This window comes from Betta splendens, chromosome 17, assembly GCF_900634795.4.
Source record: "Betta splendens chromosome 17, fBetSpl5.4, whole genome shotgun sequence".
NCBI lineage: Eukaryota > Metazoa > Chordata > Actinopteri > Anabantiformes > Osphronemidae > Betta > Betta splendens.
Window position 1 is genome coordinate 16312085 of NC_040897.2, and position 20251 is coordinate 16332335.

The following is a 20251-nucleotide window of genomic DNA, read 5'->3' on the forward strand; positions in this document are numbered from 1 at the left end:
TGTTTGTGTAAATGAGAAACTGTTCAAATATGAGAAGTTGAATATTTAATGGTTAAACTGAGCATTTATATTCTCCTCACTTTTTTTAAAATGGCCAGAGGACAAAGTTTAAATCTACGAGTCACTGTAATGTGGTGTAATGACAGCGAGTGGCGGCAACGTGTTCGCAGCATTAATTACATTTATACCACAATGTAGAGACCAACACATCTAAACAGGTGGATCCCACTCAGCTCCTCATCTCTGGGCTGCAGATCATTATGGGCTGAAGTTCTGCCTTTATCGGCTCAGGTTCCCATTGTCAAATTGAAGCTTCCAGATCAGTTTGAGGACATCGTTCCAAGAAGCCCAAGTGAACTGGAGTGGTGCAGACTGGGTTTACTGGGTGCATGTCTCCTCCAGAGATGATCTAACCTGTTCCTGTTTCAGCTCCATGTTTCTTTGTTTAGCTGGAGGCGCCTGCTTTGTGTAAGTGGACCAACAGAACCAGGAGGAACCACGGGAGCCTCTGTTGATCATTGTGGTTTTAATTAGACCAGTGGCAGATTTAAATTAAATTGGCTGTGCGCGCACTGGAGAGACCTGTGGTTCCAGTACGTGGACCAGTTGGACGCATCCTACAGGAGCAGCAGCTTCCGAGGTTCTGTCATAGATTTTTAAACGGAATGAATGAGTTTGTACCGGCTTCACCTGAGACACAAGCCAAAGTGACACCGGGACCCACATTGATCAGCTGATTCACCATGATCCCTTTAGTGACTGTTTTTACACATACGCACACGTGTTTGGGTCACAACAAGACGTCATAGAATCCACTGACTTTAATTCGAGTAGAAAAGCAAATCGCTGCGCAGTCTGCAATGGTTCCGTGTGGCGGCTTTGAGGTTCTGTCTGGGTTCTGGGTGCCATGATTGGAGGTGACCCAGCCGCGTGGATGCGCAGAGAAGTGTCCCTTTAACACCCCGGCACCAGCTGCAGTGAGTCGGATTCCACCGCTTGAGTTCGGCTCGGCTCGGCTCGGCTCGGCTCGGCTGGCGCTGTCTGTGTTTACCTCCCACCAGCGCTGCTGTACCGCGGCCAGCTGGACGCAACCACCATCCGCAGCCTCAGAGCCTGGTCGCTGCTGATGTGAGCGGCCTCGTGTTCGCTCCTTTGTGGATTTCTGCAGCGCGGAGTGTTGGAGACACTGTAACAGAGGTGAGTTGGGTTTATCCGGAACACTGAACCGAGCTCGGACTAAATGACAACACGGCGGCTAGCAAGAGGCGCTAGCGCCGTTAGCCTAGCACCGCTAGCCGAGCCTGTCCGTCATGGAGGATTGTGAACATGGCGCCCTCCAAAACAAACGAGTAGCGACTGACCTGGCGGTGTTTTGCTTTTTTGCCACGACAGGCCGAACTTGTCGTGCTTAAGAACCAGCACCAGCTCTTAGGGAGCGTGAATCTCATCTGGGTTTGCCGACAAGTTTGCTAGGTTTGCAAACAAACTAGCTACGTAGTCGTTTATTAGCATCGCTCACTAATTAACTCTGTACGAGTGCGTTTGTCTGAGAATCGTCCTTTTACCGACTTATTGTTGTGTCTGTCTCATTATTACACCCGTGTTCAACGTTGTAAACTCGGCAGGAAGGTGTAAACCGTCCCCTTCAGGCCAGACAGGCTTCACTTTGACCGTTAGCTCTCGTAGCCTGCTAGCTGCTAGCTAACGGAGCCCAGTGGCCGTGGCCCTGCTCGGATGTGTCTTTGTTGGCCGAGGAGCACTTTGTTGCTGGGCTCCACGTGTGAAACACCTGCCGACAGGTTGCGTGTCGGGCCGTTTGGTGTCTGGCCGTCTCGTTTGGCGGCAGCTGCCGTTAGCCGCTCGCGGTGAGTGACAGCCACGCTGACACCTGCAGGTGAACAGCGTCGTTGATGGCGTGGAGGTCGGCACCGGTGAGCGTTAACTGGCGGACTGTGGAGTCAGGCGCTGTTTTGGGACGCGTTTAGGCTCCCCGGGTCCAGCTGGGGCACAGGTTGCTGTGGCTCGGCCCGGATGCTCCCCTGCCTCCTTCCATCCTTCCTGCCCGTCTGACCACAGCCAGTTCAGAACCAGAGCAGGACTGTCCGGTTGATGGCGATAATGACGCTTCCCTGACATGAATGTACGCGTCTTATTCAGAGAATGTCCAGCTCGGATCAGGTCTCATCTGCGTCTTCATTTCTCAAATGACCTCAGACCAGAACCAGAGCCGCTGCTTGCTGTAAGGAAGCCCACGCTCCGCGTTGATTTTAGTTCCTTCTGCATTTGTTCCAGAAGTGTGTTTCCTCGGCACCAGGGATGATGGTTGTTCCTGTTGTGTTTCAAGATGAACCTCAGGTTTTTGCTTTGTTGTGGTGCGTGTGAAGATGAACACCCTCTCCTGACACTTATCACATCTGTGCAAAGCGCTCTAAAGCCAAGCACTTTGGTAGAAGGCACTGAGCTTTATTATGTTTAGCTTTTGGCAGAGATTTCTGAAAGTGACAGCTTACGTTTCATGCATGGTTTGGAGAAGAGACGCAGAAAATTGGATTTGAAATTCCCAACGTGCTTCGAAGGACAGGCCTGTGCACCGTGCTGAAGGCAAACTAGTATTAACGGGAATCTTTGAGGGTCTGAGAGTTTCCTGTCATTTTCTGATCTTAGTTTTCCATCGCTTTGTGCGACTTGACGTCCTTGTGTCACAGAGGTGTTGAACATGTGCTGGTAATGACAACCGTGCCACGAGTTTCTCTGCAGATGGGTTTTAATGCCTCTAGGAGGAATCAGGCCTATGTTTACCTGTTTCAATCCGGCTCCTGCTTTTTTGATTGGAGCAGTTGCTTTCCTCCAGAACGGAGTCAGGGAGACTTTGACTTCTGAAGTCTCTAGAAAGCACAAACCTCCTCAGCTCAGTTCTGCGCTGAAGGTGGAAGGAGTCCTTCTATGTTGACCAACATGTAAACCACAGAGCTGTGTTGATGCGTGTGATCTTCCACACACACACACACACACACGTGTCATGTTGATGTCGTATTGCGATCCTGTTGATCGGGTCACCAGAGCTTAGCAGCTGATGACTTGTCTTCTCCAGCTGATGGACTGAGCACACCAGATCCAGGTAGTCGGGAGAGATGGAAACCCACAGAGTGGCCCGAGTTTGACGCCCTGTCATATTCGTCTATTTCTTTGCGTCGTGAGTGTACAGCCACTGTCCTGCTGGGTCTTCATCTGTCACTACACACCAGATCAAGGGAACAGTTTGCTGTCTGAACCATGTCGGTGTGGACTGACCAGCTTCAGGCAGATTTTCACTTGTTTATAGTGACTACGGAGTTTGGTGAAGTTTTTAAACTAATTAGGAACAAATGTTGTTTGCTGCCGTTATCAGTCTTCAAACCTGCGACCGGCTGTTAAACAACAACCAGCTTCTAAATGTTTCTTTTATTGCTGTAATTGTCTCAAGCTGTTCTCAGACATCTGCTGATTTCTGCTCTTCCTTTGTTTCGCCACAGATGAGTAAGGAGATCATGTCACGCGTGGTAAAGAAGAGGCAGGCGGACCCCAAGGTGGTCCAGTATGTGTGGGAAGCCATCGAGGTCATCCGCAACCAGAAGCAAATTGCAAACATGGACAGGATCTCTAAGTAAGTTCTGCCCAGAGTCACATGAGTCCAGAACCACCACACTAGGATCCTCACGAGGCTCCTCCAGAAAGCCTTTTACTCATGGTTCTTTTGAGGGATTGTTTTATTTGTGCTGAATTTCAGTCTTATTTAATTGGACCTGCATAAAATGCTGCTAATGGGTTCCCTGCTGTGTGTGAGCGTTCATACCTCTGCCAGCTGCAGCTGGATGGATGAAAGCAAAACATAAAATAGTAAAACGTGCTCGTCTGAGGGTGTCAGTTTTTGTATTCAGTGTTTAAGGGAGAAAAAGCCTCTCAGACCAATTTTCTGGTGTCTGAATAACTTAAGTGATTAATTACTTGCTGCTTTTAGCTGTTTGTCGTGAGGTTGTTGTGATTGTTTGGACTCGAGGACAGATCAGTAGTTGGACTGATGCTGTAGGAAATGTGTTCACCTAATATTTGCAGGAGACGGCCCCCTACACTGCATCAGCCTCGTGGAATCTTTGTGATGCATTAACCATATCTGTGCACACGATCCCACATTGTTCAGATTTGTTCAGGTTTAATGAGAAACCGATGATGGATCTTCCACCACAGACCTCGCGGATCAGTCGTTCCTTTCACTTGGCAGATGGAGCAGAGACTAAATGAAACACTTAGCACGTCTCGTACGGCAAGTTGGCGTGCACCTTGGGAGCTGGCAGCCAACCAAATGAAAGTGACGGCGGGCGGTAGTTGTCATGGCAACAGCAAGCAGCAGCGTGCATTAGAGGGAGCTCCATCCACACCCTCAAACTGCTGCCCAGCCCAGTCCTGGTGTCGGAGGGCGATGACTCAGGCCCTGTGCAAGTAGAGGAGGATGAAGTCCACCAATAATTAAGTAGCTTCTCCCACATCGAGCCTCTGTGATGTTTTACAGAGGAGTCGAAGCCACAGCAGCCGGACTGTATCAACTAGTAATAAACTGGAGACGGTCAAAGTCAACTTTAATGTCAATTTCTACAAAATGTTCGGACATACAGAGAATTGAAATTGTTTTTTTTTTTATCGAGGGTCTGAGAGTAACGTAAGACACAGACCCGATCACAAACCCAACTCCTGCCCCCCAATAAAATAAGAAGTCAGAAAGTGGACTGCTAAAAATAGAAGCAAGAAATATAAATAAATAAAAAAAGGAAGAAGATCCATGGTAAAAAATCAAGAAATTGTTAAAGTGACATTAAAAGGTGAAGTGGCTGCAGTGTTTTCCGTTCTCACCTCAATGTGTCTGGGTGCCTGAGGGTTCTGATGCAGTGGGACTCGGGTCAGTTTGATCAGCTCCCGGTGGAGAGGCCCAGTTATCCAGAAGAGGAGGAAACCGTTCTACATTTAATACTAATAAATGAAAGCTAGAGCCGGGAGCGAGGCTGCATTCTCTGTTTCAGCTGCTGCTGGAGACTCACCTGATTCCCTACTGACACAGTTTGTTGGATGTCTGCCACAGTGGAGGAGCGTGACGGTGTGAAGCTGAGACTTTTTCTCCTGCACTGAAAGACTCAGTGAGTCTAATGTCAAACACCTTCCCTTCATTGATCAGCGCCCTCTGCTCCGCCTGCCCAGGTACCTGACCCGTGTGTTCGGCATGCACCCCAAGGAGACGGCCCGACAGCTGAGCTTGGCCGTGAAGGACGGCCTCGTGGTGGAGACCCTGACGGTGGGCTGCAAAGGCTCCAAGGCCGGCATCGAGCAGGAGGGGTACTGGCTGCCGGGGGACGAGATGGTACGTGCAGCCTCGCGCTTCTTCAGCTGAGTTGAAGTGTAGCAGTGGGTGTTTGCCATTAAATAAGTGCGCTTACATTAAAATTGGATTCAATGGGTGTCTAAATAGAATGCATTAGAGGTTGAAGGGAACTCTGACGAGGCCCAATAGTTATTTACTGTCAGTGAGGACATGCGTCAGCATGCGGAGCTCACTAAGCTTGGTGGTGGTTCTGGCTCCAGCAGCCTCCTGCTGAGCAGCAGCACCGTTCACCCTCATGTCTGTCAGCATGTGGACGGCTGTTGGAGGAGCGGTGGGAACCGGGGGGGGGGGCGTTTCTAGAATGTGATGTTTGTTTGGCTGGATGTTGGTCCATCAGGATGAAGCAGCAGCACTTTAAACACTACTCTCTGAATCACTTGCAATCACAGGAGCCGAAAGCCGAGGGAAGCAAGGTAAGGCTGCATTGTTCTTCTCCAGCTCAGGGTTCGTCTTCCCTCGATCCCTTCATTTCCCTCAACTAACATCCTTCTGGGAGAAATCACTGCCAGACGCAGCGCGCACACGGATCCGCTGAATCCTTTTGAGCAAACGGAACAGACAGCGATGACTGTTGGGAGGAGACAGCGGAGCAGTAAGCGAGGCTCCCTGCACCAACACATCACCACCAGGTGGAAGCGTCTTGTAGCCACACGCTTCCTGCTGTAAAAAGCTTCGGCGGCGTCCGAGGCGGCGCTGCGTCACGTGGCCACGTTTCTTGCAGAAGCGATCTGTGATCTTGATGAAATCTGTGCTCGCTACTCGTCTCCAGATGTCGTTGCTTGAGTCAAAGTCCAGCTCCGAGCAGGACGCTAAATTCTATTTTGAATGAGGTCCCACTGAGCGACGACAAGCAATGGCTGGTAGCAGGCATCCGTGCGTGCTAGTGGTAGTTGTGCAGCAGCGTGTGCTGCTGTGCCCCTAACTCTGTCTGGCATGCTCAGTCCTGTTGTTCTTGGTTTCTGGGGGGGGGGCTCGGTTCTTCCAGGTCAGCAGCCTCAGTGGACAGACTCGACTGTGGCAGGTGCCTGGACTGAGTCCAACTGGCCTGGTCCTTGTGTTGACCCCACACAGCTCTGCTCACTAATCAGTAGAAAGAAGGAACCTTTTAAATAACAGCCTCAGGTCAGACTGGGTTCAGTCCAGGTTTGCCTCAAAGTTAAATGTTTGTTGATAATTTGATTGTTTGTTTGGTTGTTCAACAGATTTAAACCCGTGCACTTGTGATGCATGATACTGAACATGTTGATGCACTTTGTGAGGTTTACAGTCATTACAGTATTATTTACACGCCCCTGCGTTTACACGTCAAACAAATGGTTGCTTTTATGGATATTCAGGATGCGTTCTCCATAGGAGCTTTGTGTGTTGTGTCTCTGTGGCGTATCCCCTGGGGACACTGAAGTCTCAATGACTCTAACATTTCTCTGTCTGACAAACAGCACAGTGTTTCATGTTTTCCTTGTAAAAAAGCTGAAGTGACACCTCCCTTCAGGTTGAGTCCTAAACTCAGCGGGTGCTTAACTTCAGGATGCTTCCGGAACCGCGGAATCCGATGAAGGTTCTTACGGTTGAGGTTCACTTAAATGTGATCCGACACGGTGAACGTCACCACTTTACAGCGTGGCTTCTCCTTGGCTGCTTAGCTCTGGTGACCCGTTTGCTGGCCGTCGGTGTGGAACCAGACCTGAGCCGCTCGTGTCCTCCCCTGCTGAGGCCGCGGCCGGAGGGGGGGGTCACCCAGACATGTTGTGCTGTGTCTTCCCTGCAGGACTGGGAGGCGGAGAGTCACGACTGGTACTGCTTCGAGTGTCACCTTCCGGGAGACGTGGTCTCGTGTGACAACTGCTTCCGGGTCTATCACCTGAAATGTCTGTCAGAGGAGAATAAGCCCCGGGACGGAGGCTCACACTGGCAGTGCGTGGTCTGCAGGGTAGGACCAGCCTCAGTGAGTCACACTCGACTAAGACTCATCTCTGTAGCCTCATTACTGAAGACTCTAGACGCCGCTATGATTCTTCCTGCAGGGCAGTAAAAAGAAGAACCTGAGCAAACACGAGATGAGTAAATACCTGCGCTTCATTGTCCAACGGATGAAGGAGAGGGTGAGAACAAGTGTTCCTGAGTCCATGAGTCAGTCTGTTGGTGGCGCCGCTCTTTTTTTATTCCAAAGCCCGAACCGCCCTCATTCTCATTCAGTACCTCTGATCAGTTTGGCCTTGTTACGTCACTGGCCTGGTTTCCAGGTGCTCACATGATCAATAATGAAGCCTTGAGCTAAACCAGAGGCTCAGTGTGTCAAACCTGGATCCACAGCCTCTTCACTGCTTCTGAACCTCCTTCATCCAGCCTCTGCTTGTCTCTGTAAAGTTGAATCTTTATATCTTCAGGCCGTGGATCTGAACAAGAAAGGCAAGGACACCAAGCATCCCATGTACAGACGTCTGATCCACACGGCTCTCGACGTCACCAACATCCAAGAGGTAAAGATTCTTCAGGTTACACTCATCAGCAAACAGGAAGCTGCTGCCAGACTACGACTCCATGAAAGTCACTGCAACCTTTGGATCAGCGTGAACACCCCCGCTCTCTCTCTCTCTGTCTCAGAACCTTTCTGAAGGAAAGTATAAGACGTTTGAGGAGTTCAAAGCAGACGCTCAGCTGATCGTTCACAACACTGCCATCCTGTACGGAGGTGAGGTTTGAGCCAGAACGACCTGATCATGGCCTGTGACTGAACCCGTGGTGATTTGATGTTGTGCTGCTTTTGCAGTCAGCAGCGACCAGGCAGAAATCGCGCGGTTGCTCTTCAGTGACACCTGCCACGAGGTCAGTTTACATGTTTCATTGGATTCATTGGAAAGTTTTCACACGTGTTTAATCTCTTCTTCTCTTCGTCTTCCAGTTGAATGAGTTGTTGTTGTGTAAGAACTGTTTCTACCTGTCGAACGCCCGACCAGACAACTGGTTCTGTTTCCCGTGTGTGAGTACGACCCAGCGGCTGCATAAGACGCATCACTACATACTATGGAAAGAATCAGACACCAGACGTTCCAACCAGTAAGCCTGTTGACTGTTTGCTGAACCTGCAGAGCCCCAGCCACGACCTGGTCTGGGCCAAGATGAAAGGCTTCGGCTACTGGCCGGCTAAGGTCCTTCAGAGGGAGGACAACCAGGTGGACGTGCGCTTCTTTGGACACCAGCACCAGAGGTTAGCGCCACTGAGGCCTGAGCCGACCGCACGGAGCAGCCTGTAGCTCCTGCATGTTCACGTCACAGGCTTTACTTACACCAAATTGCAGGTTTGTACCTGTCTGTGTCTCTCAGAGCCTGGATTCCTTCTGACAACATCCAGGACATCAAGGTGAGTGTTCAGCAGCTCCAGGTGAAGCGCAGTAACGGCTGGAAGAAGGCGTGCGAGGAGCTGGAGATGTATCAGCGCTTCCTGAGGGAGGGACGCATGTGGAAGACAAAAATGGAGGAGGGCAGCCCGTCGCAGCAGCAGAACCAGGGCCAGCGGCAGCAGGAGGAGGCCAGGCTGGAGCGGACGGACGAGGCCGAGTCCAGCATCTCCTCCACCAGCAACGAGCAGGTCCGACACGTAAGTGACCAGCCACCGTGTCACAGTGACCGTTTCTAGGTGCTGAGAATGGACGAGTGACCTTGAGTCAAACGTATCGTGGCTTTTCCCTGAGCTGGAAGTATGTGATGGAGACTCTGGTTCTGGATCATTGGGCCAGTTAAACCTGAGGGTTCACTCGCTGCTTCAGGTTCACTGAGGTCAGTGACAAAATGACAAACCATTGGTCACAGAAGCCAGTTCGGTGGTTGTCATGACGACCACCACTCCATCACTAGACACTGGCAGCAGGAAACATGTTTAGTTTTTCATACGTGTTTCTTTTAACTGATGCTCATGACTTTTAATAATAATAATCATATTTTTCTGTCCAGCTCAAAAGCAGCCAGGAGCCCAAAGCCAAGAAAAGCCGCCGGGCTCAGATGGTTGAGCCCAAAGAAGAAGTCAGCGTAAGTTGGGATGTCGGCACCACCTTTGGTCTTTAAGCAGATGTTGGGTCTAACCTGGTGCTGTCACTCCACCAGGACCCAGAACCGGAGATGGAGGCCGTCAGCTCCAGCCAGGAGATCCCCGTGTCCTCTGCACCTCACCAGCCCGAGAAGCTGTCGGTGTCCACGCAGACCAAAAGGGCGAGCGGGGCGTCGCCGCGGACGCTGCACCGAGGCACCCAGACCAGCAGCGACGGCGCCTGCCAGAACATGTGCCACGAGAAGTACACCAAGGTGTTCAACGACGTGAAGGAGATGATGAAGGCCGACAACAAGCGGGAGACGGAGCGGGTCGTCCGAGAAGCCCTGGAGAAGGTGTGTGTGTGTGTGTGTGTGTGTGTGTGTGTGTGTGTGTGTGTGTGTGTGTGTGTGTGTGTGTGTGTGTGTGTGTGTGTGTGTGTGTGTGTGTGTGTGTGTGTGTGTGTGTGTGTGTGTGTGTGTGTGTGTGTGTGTGTGTGTGTGTGTGTGTGTGTGTGTGTGTCACCTATCAAGGTGAGGACACTGCGACCTTTTTTTTTTTTGTGGGTCAAGCTGTGATTTTAGGGCTGTGGTTAGAGATGGGTTTTGGTTCAGATTAGAGCGAAGATTGTACGTCTGCCTTTATTAGTGATGTTAGGGTGCGGGGCGAGGGAGGCATTATGTCAATGAGAAGTCCCCACGTTGATGACAAACCCCGACTGTGTGCGTGTGTGCGTCTGTCCGTGCGTCCGTCCTGCTCTCACGCTGCCCATGTTTCCTCAGCTGCGAGCGGAGATGGAGGAGGAGAAGCGTCAGGCAGTGAGCAAGGCCGTGTCTGGAGCACAGGCGGAGATGGAGAGGAAGTGTAAGCAGGTGAAGGAGAAGTGTAAAGAGGAGCTGGTGGAGGAGGTGAAGAAGCTGGTGGCTCAGCACAAACAGCTCATCTCCCAGACCAAGAAGAAGCAGTGGGTGAGTCCTGGTCCTCGTTTGGCCGCTGCGCTCTGTGGTTCTGCTCTGAAGCCCGCTCCGTTTGCGTCCTTTGCAGTGTTACAACTGTGAGGAGGAGGCCATGTACCACTGCTGCTGGAACACCTCCTACTGCTCCATCAAGTGTCAGCAGGAGCACTGGCACGCCGACCACAAACGCACCTGCCGCAGGAAGAGATGAGCAGGCCCCGCCCCCCGGCGCCATTGGCTGTGGTCCTGTCCTCCTCCTGTCAGTCAGTGTCCGTCTGTCCATCCCGCTTCTCTGGCCTCCCTGAAAACCTCGGGCTCCGTTTTCTGCGTTCCTGTCTTTTATTTAATTTCCCGTTGGGTTTGTGGTGCGGAGCAGATGGTCGGAGCAGCGCCACACGTCTCTTTTCTATTCTGTCTTTTTAAACTTTCTTAGTTTTGATTTTGTCTTTACTGAAGTGCTAATTTTGACCTTGTCGGAGAACGTGTTATTTAAGTGTGTATTAACAAATGAGCATTAACTCAAGACATTTTATTACCTACGTTTTTTTTAAAGAATCATTTTTCTTACTGTAAATGCAACAAACCTGCGTTGACCTAGAGAGTTCTATGAGGATCCTATCGGTTGGTGTAATTTATCAAATCTGTCCTTTTAGCCACTTATTGGGAACAGGGTCACTGTGTCGGCCTCAAAGACGCCGGCAACTGAAATCTTCCACGTGTTACTTGATATTATGCACATTTTTATGAGTCTGAAATTTAAAAAGTAGGTTTTTAAATTAGTTTTAAATTGGAGAATTGTTTTGTCCCGACGACACGATGCTTGTGTTATTGCCAAACTTCGATGTGATGACGCGGCTCCTGTGTCATGGTTCTTTCTCCTCTGGCTCCCAGTCAGGCTTTAATTATGGTGAAGACCAGAAGCTACTGGTGTCTGATGGATGGACCAATATAAAAGCTTATGCAAATGTGAACCAGTGTTTCTGACTGAGGTTGGTTTGGGTTTTTGGTTCTATAGGTGCAATGAAATTGCCAGTTTTTCTTTTCCTCGTAACCCTTTTTGAGTTGTTTGTTCTGAAGCTTGACTGAGTAGCCGATTGTTAAAGCCTCAGTCGTTACCGTACGCTCTCTAATAGGAGGACAGGTCCTTCTCAACCTTATTTTCTAATCCTCCAAACGAAAGCTGGGTTCAGTCCACATCTAGTGTCTGAGAACTGCCTCTATTAGAGGGTTTACGGTAATGTTGGTCTCCATTCAACCTTGACATGGGTCATGTTGTTGTACAGTTGTTCGTTCTTCCAGTTCTCATTAAGGTCTGAATGCTCATGTTTCATCAGTTGTTGAACAAAGCGAACAGTTTCTGGTTCTTCAGAATCGTTGCACTACGTGTAAATAAACCCTCTGGTCCTTTCATGTGTAAATTGATTCCTAAACATTTCAGCGGTTCTGAATGATTGGTTCTGGTTTTGTACCGTGTACAGCCGTTCTCGCAGCGATGCTCTGTGGTGACGCTCCTCGAACCGTTTTTATATTCGTCCATCCGGTTCCAACGGTTTCAGTGAGTTTATTAGGAGAATTTTCCCGTGTGGAAAAACCTTTTGACGTCATTCCAGTCGTATCTGTTTTTATTGCATGAGTAAAGGTGTTTGTTTTCATACGGTTTCCTCCTGTAGAAAGACGTAGTCGCACAGTGACACAACCTGACGATAACGTTGGTTTCTGTTTAGTCCACAACCAGATGTTTTGTTCTGAGTACTTTAGTCCCTGCAGTAATACTCAGTACCAGCAGACGTCCGTCAGTACTCTGAGTATTTATTTATAGACCAGTTTAACCACTGCAGCCTTTGGGTTTTTGTTCTCCTGTAGCTCATGTTCTTCTGTCCATATGTAAACTATTACTCGTGGTTTAGCTTTTTTTATGCTCCCACTTTTTTCTTTTTTGCCGCTTAGCTAGCAATATGTATATAAATATATTCTGTGTGCTAACATGGAGAAATAAATGTATCAGCAAATTCCTACCTTTTTTCCTTTTGTGTTTGTTCAAAAAACTGAAGAAATACTGAGAAGCTTTGACATCAAAGCTAAGCAGGAATCTTAATGTTCTGCTCAAACGGCCGCAACTGAAACATTTGAGCCTAAAACACCAAACTGAACAATCGCTTTAAATGATTGGAGTCACTCATCACTAGATTCTGGCATTCACAACTCGCTCAAAACCATGGAGGGACCCACTGACCGCTTCCACTGGAAGCTTTACTCCGGCAGAACCATTTGTAGGTTTTAGGCTTTTGGACCTGGAAGCGAAGCCTAATTGAGTCCGCGCTGACGGGCAGTGAACATGAACCACAGCATCACAGCTTAAACCTGGAGTCGTGTGTTCCAGGTCAGAGAAGCAGACGGCCACATGCCGTTTAACGGCTTGATAAGAAGGCAAAAGCTCTTCTTGGCAAAACTGTTGACATTTTTATTTACTTGAAAGACGTCAACTCGAGACATTTTTAAATCTTTTTATAAAAACCTGATAAACAAAAACAAACTGTTCAGAAAGTGCTTAAAAAACTGCAACATTCAAAGAGGAGCGTAATTTTTAGATCAGGTTCCTCACACTGTCTTTTCTGACCTTTGACCTTCACCCACTGTACTTAATGGCACAATGTCATGACATCACTGGAACGAGCCCTGATTAATCTGTGTAAAAATATGCAGGGATATTTACACTAGTGGCGGCGGCTCCTTGAGCTGATGGAGGAAAGTATGAACGTAATGAGATTTATATAAGGCCAGAGATGGAGGAGTTCTGAACCAAAGGGAGCGAACTCCTTTGGGCCCAGGATGCGGGTTCCTGTAAAACCTCTGGTGGCCACTAGGGGACAGCACACAGACGTAAAACACTGATCACAAATAACTTTGAAATGGTACAAAGGGTTCAGGTTGACAAGTGCATCTGAAAATCAAGTTTGATCATAGAAGTTGTTTTTGTTGGCAGCTTCTTGTAAATAACAATAAATATTGATACAATATGTTTTCCAAAAATCCCAAATTGTCCTGTTTTGGTTGCGAATTTCCTCTGTTTTAGCACGTGGATAAAAGGTTCTGTCTGGGACCCTTTAATAGAAACTATAATAGTTTAAGTCTCTTTACGCAACATAAAAACGCTCTTGTTTTATTATAGTAGCAAATATTCAAGAGCAAAATATTCTTGAACGTCTCATAATAAATTAAATCCGTTTCTTCTGTACATACTTACAACGTGTGGATTTAAAGGCTGCAGCAGAAGTTAATTAAAAGGTTTGGAACCGTGACGTTCACCTGAAGGACGTCCGTATCGCCACAACTTCAGTTTCTGTCTGTGATAATTAAAGGAGCTGAGGGTGGGTGTACACGGTCCGGCCCAGCGCCTGGTTCTGCTACATGTTGTAGGCTACGTAAATGGGGTCCAGCTGATCGGCCAGGAAGCCGTCGCGCAGGTGCATGCGCTGCTTCTCGCCGCGGGAGTTGATGGGGATGACGCCGATGTCGACCACCACCACCACCCCCACGATCAGGTAGTGCTCCTCCAGCACCACGTTGGTGACCAGGGGCACCAGGTCCAAGGCCTCCTGCTCGGATCCGTCCAGCTCCACCACCACCACCAGCAGGTTGGTCCATGTGAACACGGCACTGCAGAGACACAGCTTAGTAAAATGATGCTGCTGCTGCTGCTTACGGAGGCGGTTCTGTCTCTTCTCACCACTCAGTGATGCTCTTGTGTGTCCTGATGACGGACGTCTCGATGTCGATCGGGTGGTACCTCATCCCCCTCAGCTCCATGGCTTCTTCCAGGGCTCCCACCACATAGAGGGCGTCGTGTCGCTCTGTCGACGAGCAGCACGTGTCACGGCCTCAGAACCACACGAGTCTGTCTCACGACCCGGAAACATCAGCGAGTGATGACGCCTTTACCTCCACTGGCATCCGTCAGCTCAGTTCTGCGGAGGAAGCCCAGGTACCCGGTTCGAGCCCAGATGGTTTGCGTGTCCCCGAAGCTGAGTCTGGAGCTGAAGTGGTCCGACTGCAGCGCCTCGTCTCCGTAGACGGTGAAGTAGCCGCTGGCGTTGTGGCCGCTGTGGACCCAGATCTGCAAAGCCACACGGCGCCGTCATTACAGCCACTTCACCCTAATGAAGTACTGCTACGTCATCCAGCTGACCGTTGGATGAACCGTCTTATCAATCAGCTGCCTTCACTTTCTGTGAACCTTCATCACTTCCTTTTGGGCCTTGTTGATTGTGCGACCTGCTCACACTCACCTCTCCCAGATGTGACTCTCCCATCGGCCCCTTGGTCTCTGGGTTGGCGATGATGATTCGAACCCCTGGAAGAATCTGTTCAGAGTCAAGTGCAACGTGAGACAGATGCATCAGAGTTTAAATGTCCAAGTTGAGCCTGAACGCACCTTCCCAGACTCCATCAGCGGCAGGCTGTGTGGAGAACCCCTTTCTACCAGTCGGACCCTGAAGAAAGAACAGGACACGGTTCAAGCCTCAGCAGGTGGAGACATCGGAGCCAATGTATCGTATCTAAACTAAAAGCTCTGCGAAACCAAGACCATCAAAGTTCAACCTCAAACTTGATTTTCTCCTCTGGGCTTAATGAGGAACTGACACCAGATGTGGACAATTTGACTAGATGAGCAGGATTCACCCAAACCAACAGAACGTGTCGTTGGACTCACCTGTCGTGTCGTAACGCTCTCATGTCCACGTATACAGTCGTGGGGTCGGGTCCAGAGGTTCCCTGAGGAGCCAAGTTACTACCGTTATACAGGCGCACAACCCAAGCCACCGACACGCCAGGACAACAGCTGCTCAGCTTCAGATCAAACAGAGCAGACTTTAACATGCCAACAAAGGAAGCAGCAGCTGAGGCTTCACGTCCTGGAAGCTACATCTGAACTACTGAGAGGGAGCTGCTGGAGCCTGTGACACGTCTGAGATGAGGTGGCGTAGAACCAACCACACGCACCAACTCCTTCAGTCAGTGACTGAGAACAGTAGCAGAGGGTCAGATCGTACGAACAGACCCAGGCGCACAGACCTCAGCTGTTAGAGCTTCATGTCAACGTGCACCTTCATGATTAGAGCCAACGTTTTACAGACGCCGGTCTACGAATGCAGGAGTTTGGAAAAGTCAGCCAGCAGGTGAGTCATGTGTCGACAAGCTGAGGGATGGAGGAGCTGCTGGTACCGTACCTGGTCAACAGCTTTACTCAGCCTGTGAGGCTACAGCAGCAGGGAGGGAAGAAAGGGGAGGGAGGATGAGGGTAAGGGAGAAAGGGGAGGGAGGATGGGGGTAAGGGAGAAAGGGGAGGAAGGAGGGGGGGAAGGAAGGTAAGGGAGGAAGGGGAGGAAGGATGGGGGTAAGGAAGAAAGGGGAGGAGGAGGGAGGAAGGGGAGGAGGGGAGGAGGGAAGAAAAGAGAGGAGAAAAGGGGAGGGGAGGAGAGGGAAGGAGAAAAGGAGGAGGAGGAAGGGGAAGTGGGAGGGAGAAAGGGGAGGAGGACAGGAAGGAGGGGGGGGGGGGGGTGAAGAGAGGAAGGAGAAGGAGGAGGGAGGGGAAGGAAGAGGAAGAAACAGGAGGAGGGAGAAAAGGGGAGGAGATGGAGAAAGGGGAGGAGGAAGGGGAAGGAGGAGGGGATGGGGGGGAAGAGAGGAAGGAAGGGGAAGAGGGAGGAGGGAAGGAGGCAAATAGAGGATAGAAGGGAAAAGGGAGGAAAAAAGGGGAGGAGGAGGAAGAAACAGGAGGAGGAAAGGGAAGAGGGAGAAAGGAAGGGGAGGAAGAGAAGACAGAAGGGGAAGAGGGAGGGAGACCAACCAAGGGTGAGATACAAGGTTTGGATTTCGCAGAAAGCAAAGAAGGAAGGAATCAAAATGGAAACTAATAAAACAAAACAAGATTGAGGCGTTTTCTGAGTCAACGCTGGTGACGTCACTGCGTTTGCATCAGTAGGAACTTTAACTAAAGACTCGTGGTTGTCGTGGCTGAAGGTGTTTTAAATGTAAAAAGCAGCAACGAGAGGTAAAGAGACGAACCCTGGCCCAGAACCCTGCGCCTCCACCAGAATCAAACAGAGACAGAACTGAGCCTAGCGACGGGTTGTCGTTAACACAGGAGCCCGAAGCAGAACCCGACCGACCTGCAGGCAGACGGCCAGGTTGACCCTGCAGCCGAAGGAGGTGCTGACGGCCCGAGGGTGGAGCCCCAGGTCCTTGAAGAGCTTGGAGAAGGACTGCGTGAGGGCGATCCTGGGGCGCTCCTCTGCTACAACCACGCAGGTCCTGACCCGGGACAGGTCCAGTCCTCGAGCCTGAAGCAAAAGTTGGGGTTAGTTCCCTGAGGCGGTCCCGTCTGAACCCCCCCGAACCGGGCCCTGTCCCCCCCGAACCGGGCCCCGTCCCGTCTGAACCCCCCCCGAACCGGGCCGCCCCTTGAACCGGGCCCCGTCCCGTCTGAACCGGCCCCTTCCCCTTCTGAACCGGCCCCGTCTCATCTGAACTGGGCCCCGTCCCCTCTGAACTGGGCCGTCTTGTCTGAACCGGGCCCTGTCCCGTCTGAACCGGCCCCGTCCCGTCTGAACCCCCATCCCCCCTGAAACAGGCCCCCTCCCCCTTGAACTGGGCCCCGTCCCGTCTGAACCGGGCCCCGTCGCCTCTGAACCGGGCCCCATCCCCTCTGAACCGGGCCCCCCCCCCCCCCTGAACCGGGCCCCGTCCCGGCTGAACCCCCCCGAACCGGGCCCCGTCCCCTCTGAACCGGCCCTGTCCCCTTCTGAACCACGCCCCGTCCCGTCTGAACCCCCCCGAACCGGGCCCCGTCCCCTCTGAACCGGCCCCTGTCCCCTTCTGAACCACGCCCCGTCCCGTCTGAACCCCCTCTGAACCGGGCCCCGTCCCCTCTGAACCCCCCCCCCTCCCTTTAACTGGGCCCCGTCCCCTCTGAACCCCGTCCCCTCCCTTTAACTGGGCCCCGTCCCCTTCTGAACCGGGTCCTGTCCCTTCTGAACCGGGCCCCGTCCCCTTGAACCCCCCCCCGTCCCCTTGAACCCCCCCTCCCTTGAACCAGGCCCCGTCCCCTCTGAACCGGGCCCCGTCCCCTTGAACCCCCCCCGTCCCCTTGAACCCCCCCTCCCTTGAACCAGGCCCCGTCCCCTCTGAACCGGGCCCCGTCCCCTCTGAACCGGGCCTCGTCCCTTCTGAACCGGGCCCCGTCGCCTCTGAATCGGGCCCCATCCCCTCTGAACCGGGTCCCCCCCCCCTTGAACTGGGCCCCGTCCCCTCTTACCTTGAGGACGTCGGTCTGCAGGCCCAGGCCTTTGGTGCACAGCTCCATCACACTGTAGGAGCAGAAGGTGTCGCGGACTTTGTACTGACTGACGGCCGACAGCCAGAGAGACGGGTTCACCTCCAGCTCGGACGGAGGGATCAGGACGGACTGATGACCCGAGTACACGCTGCACAGAAAAACCACATCAGCGTTCGGGCCAACGCTGCCACAGAAACCAGCGCGAGCGGAGCTCTGACCTGCAAAGACACCAGAGGACGAAGCCCAGGCCGCAGTACGGGTCCAGGCAGATGGCCACTTCCCTGGACGGGTACAGCTCACACTGCAGCTTGATGGAGCGGCAGAAGGCACTGGTGGCGGTGTGAGACATCTGGAGCACAAAGTGTAGGGTTAACACTGACACTGGGTCCGGGACCGGGTGGTTCCGTGCACTCCGTACCTTGACTCCAGCCAGCATCCCTGTGGTGGACACGCTGAAGTCCAGGTAGGCCAGAGCGTCGGGGCTGGAAGCTCTGTGCAGCTGAGGAGCTTTCTTCTTTGGTAAATCATCTGAAAACACGAATAATCAATGTAGCAGAACAGGCGCACATGTGACACCAGAGGTCAGGTGTGTTGGTACCTGTGTCCAGAACCGGCGGCCAGGTCCGGAAGTCCACAGCAGCCGTGGCCTCCTTGGACCTGAGCAGCTTGGAGATGAGCTGTGTTGTCAGCACGCACACGGAGCGGCTCACCTGAAGACACCACAGACCTCAGTGATCAGGTGTTTGAGCTAGAGGACATTGGGGATGCGGGGGAGGTGGGGGACATTGGAAAGGCAGAGGGTGTGAAGGACGTGGGGGAGATGTTGATGTGGGGGAGGTGGGGGACTTGGAGATCGTGGAGGCTGTGGTGGTCGTGGGGGATGTGGGGGAGATAGAGGACGTGAGGGACATAAAGGATGCGGGGGAGGTGGGGGACCTTGTTGATGTGGGGGACATAGGGGAGATGGGGGATTGGAGATCGTGGAGGCTGTGATGGTTGTGGGGGACATTGGAGACACAGAGGGTGTGAAGGACGTGGGGGACATGTTGATGTGGGGGAGGTGGGGGACTTGGAGGTCATGAAGGCTGTGGGGGATGTGGGGGAGATAGAGGATGTGGGGGACATAAAGGATGCGGGGGAGGTGGGGGACACTGAAGACACAGAGGGTGTGAAGGACGTAGAGGACATGTTGACATGTTGATGTGGGGGAGATGGGGGATTTGGAGATCATGGAGGCTGTGATGGTTGTGTGGACGCGGGAGAGGTGGGGACACCTCATGGGGTCGTGGAGGCTGTGGTGGTCGTGGGGGTCATGGAGGACATGTTGATGTGGGGGGGTGGGGGAGGTGGGCGACTTGGAGGTCGTGGAGGCTGTGGTGGTTGTGTGGACGCGGGAGAGGTGGGGGACACCTCATGGGGGAGGTGGGCGACCTGGAGGTCGTGGAGGCTGTGGTGGTTGTGGGGTCATGGAGGACATGGGGGACGCGGGGGACGCGGGGGAAGCGGGGGACGGGTCTCACCTCTACGATCATCTTGACCGTGGGCAGCGTGGTGGCGATGTTGTGCGGGTGAGGCGGGCGCACGGTGACGGGCACGCAGCCGGCGTACAGGCAGCCGTAGAAGGCGGCGATGAGGTCCGTGCCTGCAGGAGGACGGGTCACTGAGCGCTAGCGGTCTGGGACACGTGTCCCCCGGCGGCGGCGGCGTTTACCTGGGGGGTAGACCAGCGCCACGTGGTCTCCGTCCTGCAGGTGGCCCCGTTCCGCCAGCAGGCCGGCGATCTTCTCTGCTCGCTTATGCAGCTGGAGACAAGTCAACGCGCTGGCGATGGTTCCCTGGAGGACACACATCTGTCACACACATCTGTAGCACAGCTGGAAACACAGACTCACACGGACAGCGATGAGGTCTCACTCTGGAGTTGAGCAGCGTGTACAGGACGTGGTCTGGAGAACTCTGGGCTCTCCACTGCAGGACCTCCGACAGGAAGAGGAACTGGAAACACAGACACAGAGAAGATCAGACCCAGTGTTTCCAGTCCAGGCTCAGCTGTTCCACTCCCTCAAACCAGCACAGCAGCCACTGCTTCCTTTCCTCCACACACCTTCCTTGCCTGGTCATTGTCTTCGATCTGACCCACGTCTCTGCCGCTGGCCTGAGCGATCCTCTTCCCCGACACCAGGTTCCCGACCATCACGGACGCCGGCCCGATCTCTGAGGACGAGGAGGAACCTACGTTTCCATCTCTGCCTGCTTTATTTCCACGCAGGTGTGCGTTTTAGGCTCCGCCCCCTCTCACCTGGCTGCTTCTGCCGCGGTTTGGGCAGGTTGGTGACGCAGGTGTGGGGGCACATCAGCACGTTGCAGGGGTGCAGCGCCCCCTCCAGGAACAGCTGCTTGGTCTCCGACAGGTGGATGCCGCCCAGCGGCGTCTTGGGCAGCGTGTTGGACGGCACCAAAGCCAGACAATACACGCCCACCTGGTGAATGCCGTCGATCGCCTGGAAGGTGTAAAGGAGAACTGCGAT

The 20251-nt window shown here is 52.5% G+C and overlaps 2 protein-coding genes across 10 annotated transcripts in view; one reads left to right on the top strand and one right to left on the bottom strand.

Annotated features, from left to right (window-relative positions):
• The first annotated feature begins 870 nt into the window (after positions 1-870).
• On the top strand, positions 871-12402 carry zmynd11 (zinc finger, MYND-type containing 11). Of its 5 annotated transcripts, none has more exons than XM_029131316.3 (16): positions 871-1197; positions 3513-3643; positions 5227-5386; positions 5797-5820; positions 7176-7337; positions 7432-7509; positions 7795-7887; positions 8012-8099; positions 8178-8233; positions 8310-8387; positions 8497-8615; positions 8732-9005; positions 9359-9433; positions 9509-9787; positions 10214-10399; positions 10476-12402. In XM_029131316.3, exons 2-16 carry the CDS (start codon positions 3513-3515, stop codon positions 10596-10598), a joined length of 1926 nt encoding a protein of 641 aa, XP_028987149.1. In that variant the 5' UTR covers positions 871-1197; the 3' UTR covers positions 10599-12402. The 5 variants fall into 5 exon arrangements, with proteins under 5 accessions (XP_028987149.1, XP_028987151.1, XP_028987150.1 ...); XM_029131314.3 differs by having other exon boundaries at positions 874-1197; positions 7176-7352; XM_029131315.2 differs by lacking the exon at positions 871-1197 and adding an exon at positions 1453-1473 and having other exon boundaries at positions 7176-7352.
• Positions 12403-12824: 422 nt separating this feature from the next.
• LOC114844143 (disco-interacting protein 2 homolog C) overlaps positions 12825-20251 on the bottom strand; it is a 40751-nt gene continuing 33324 nt past the window's right edge. For 2 of the 5 annotated variants that reach the window (XM_055503634.1, XM_055503636.1), the window contains exons 22-38: positions 20023-20224; positions 19828-19937; positions 19638-19718; positions 19435-19558; positions 19244-19365; positions 18322-18433; positions 18142-18251; positions 17942-18072; positions 17703-17871; positions 16558-16728; positions 15616-15645; positions 15099-15160; positions 14820-14877; positions 14674-14748; positions 14327-14501; positions 14115-14238; positions 12825-14044 (exon numbers count right to left, since the gene is read on the bottom strand). In XM_055503634.1, the coding sequence (XP_055359609.1) occupies positions 13792-14044; positions 14115-14238; positions 14327-14501; positions 14674-14748; positions 14820-14877; positions 15099-15160; positions 15616-15645; positions 16558-16728; positions 17703-17871; positions 17942-18072; positions 18142-18251; positions 18322-18433; positions 19244-19365; positions 19435-19558; positions 19638-19718; positions 19828-19937; positions 20023-20224 (2109 nt within the window). In that variant the 3' untranslated portion in view covers positions 12825-13791. The remainder of the gene's footprint in view (positions 14045-14114; positions 14239-14326; positions 14502-14673; positions 14749-14819; positions 14878-15098; positions 15161-15615; positions 15646-16557; positions 16729-17702; positions 17872-17941; positions 18073-18141; positions 18252-18321; positions 18434-19243; positions 19366-19434; positions 19559-19637; positions 19719-19827; positions 19938-20022; positions 20225-20251) is intronic. The other 3 variants (XM_055503635.1, XM_029131253.2, XM_029131252.2) reach the window with 3 other exon arrangements.

Excerpts from the sequence above, each read along its gene's own strand:
- zmynd11 (XM_029131314.3), top strand. The coding sequence starts at position 3,513 with ATGAGTAAGGAGATCATGTCACGCGTGGTAAAGAAGAGGCAGGCGGAC. Across the intron at positions 3,644-5,226 it reads AACATGGACAGGATCTCTAA|GTACCTGACCCGTGTGTTCG; the intron begins GTAAGTTCTGCC and ends CCGCCTGCCCAG. Across the intron at positions 8,616-8,731 it reads TTTGGACACCAGCACCAGAG|AGCCTGGATTCCTTCTGACA; the intron begins GTTAGCGCCACT and ends TGTGTCTCTCAG.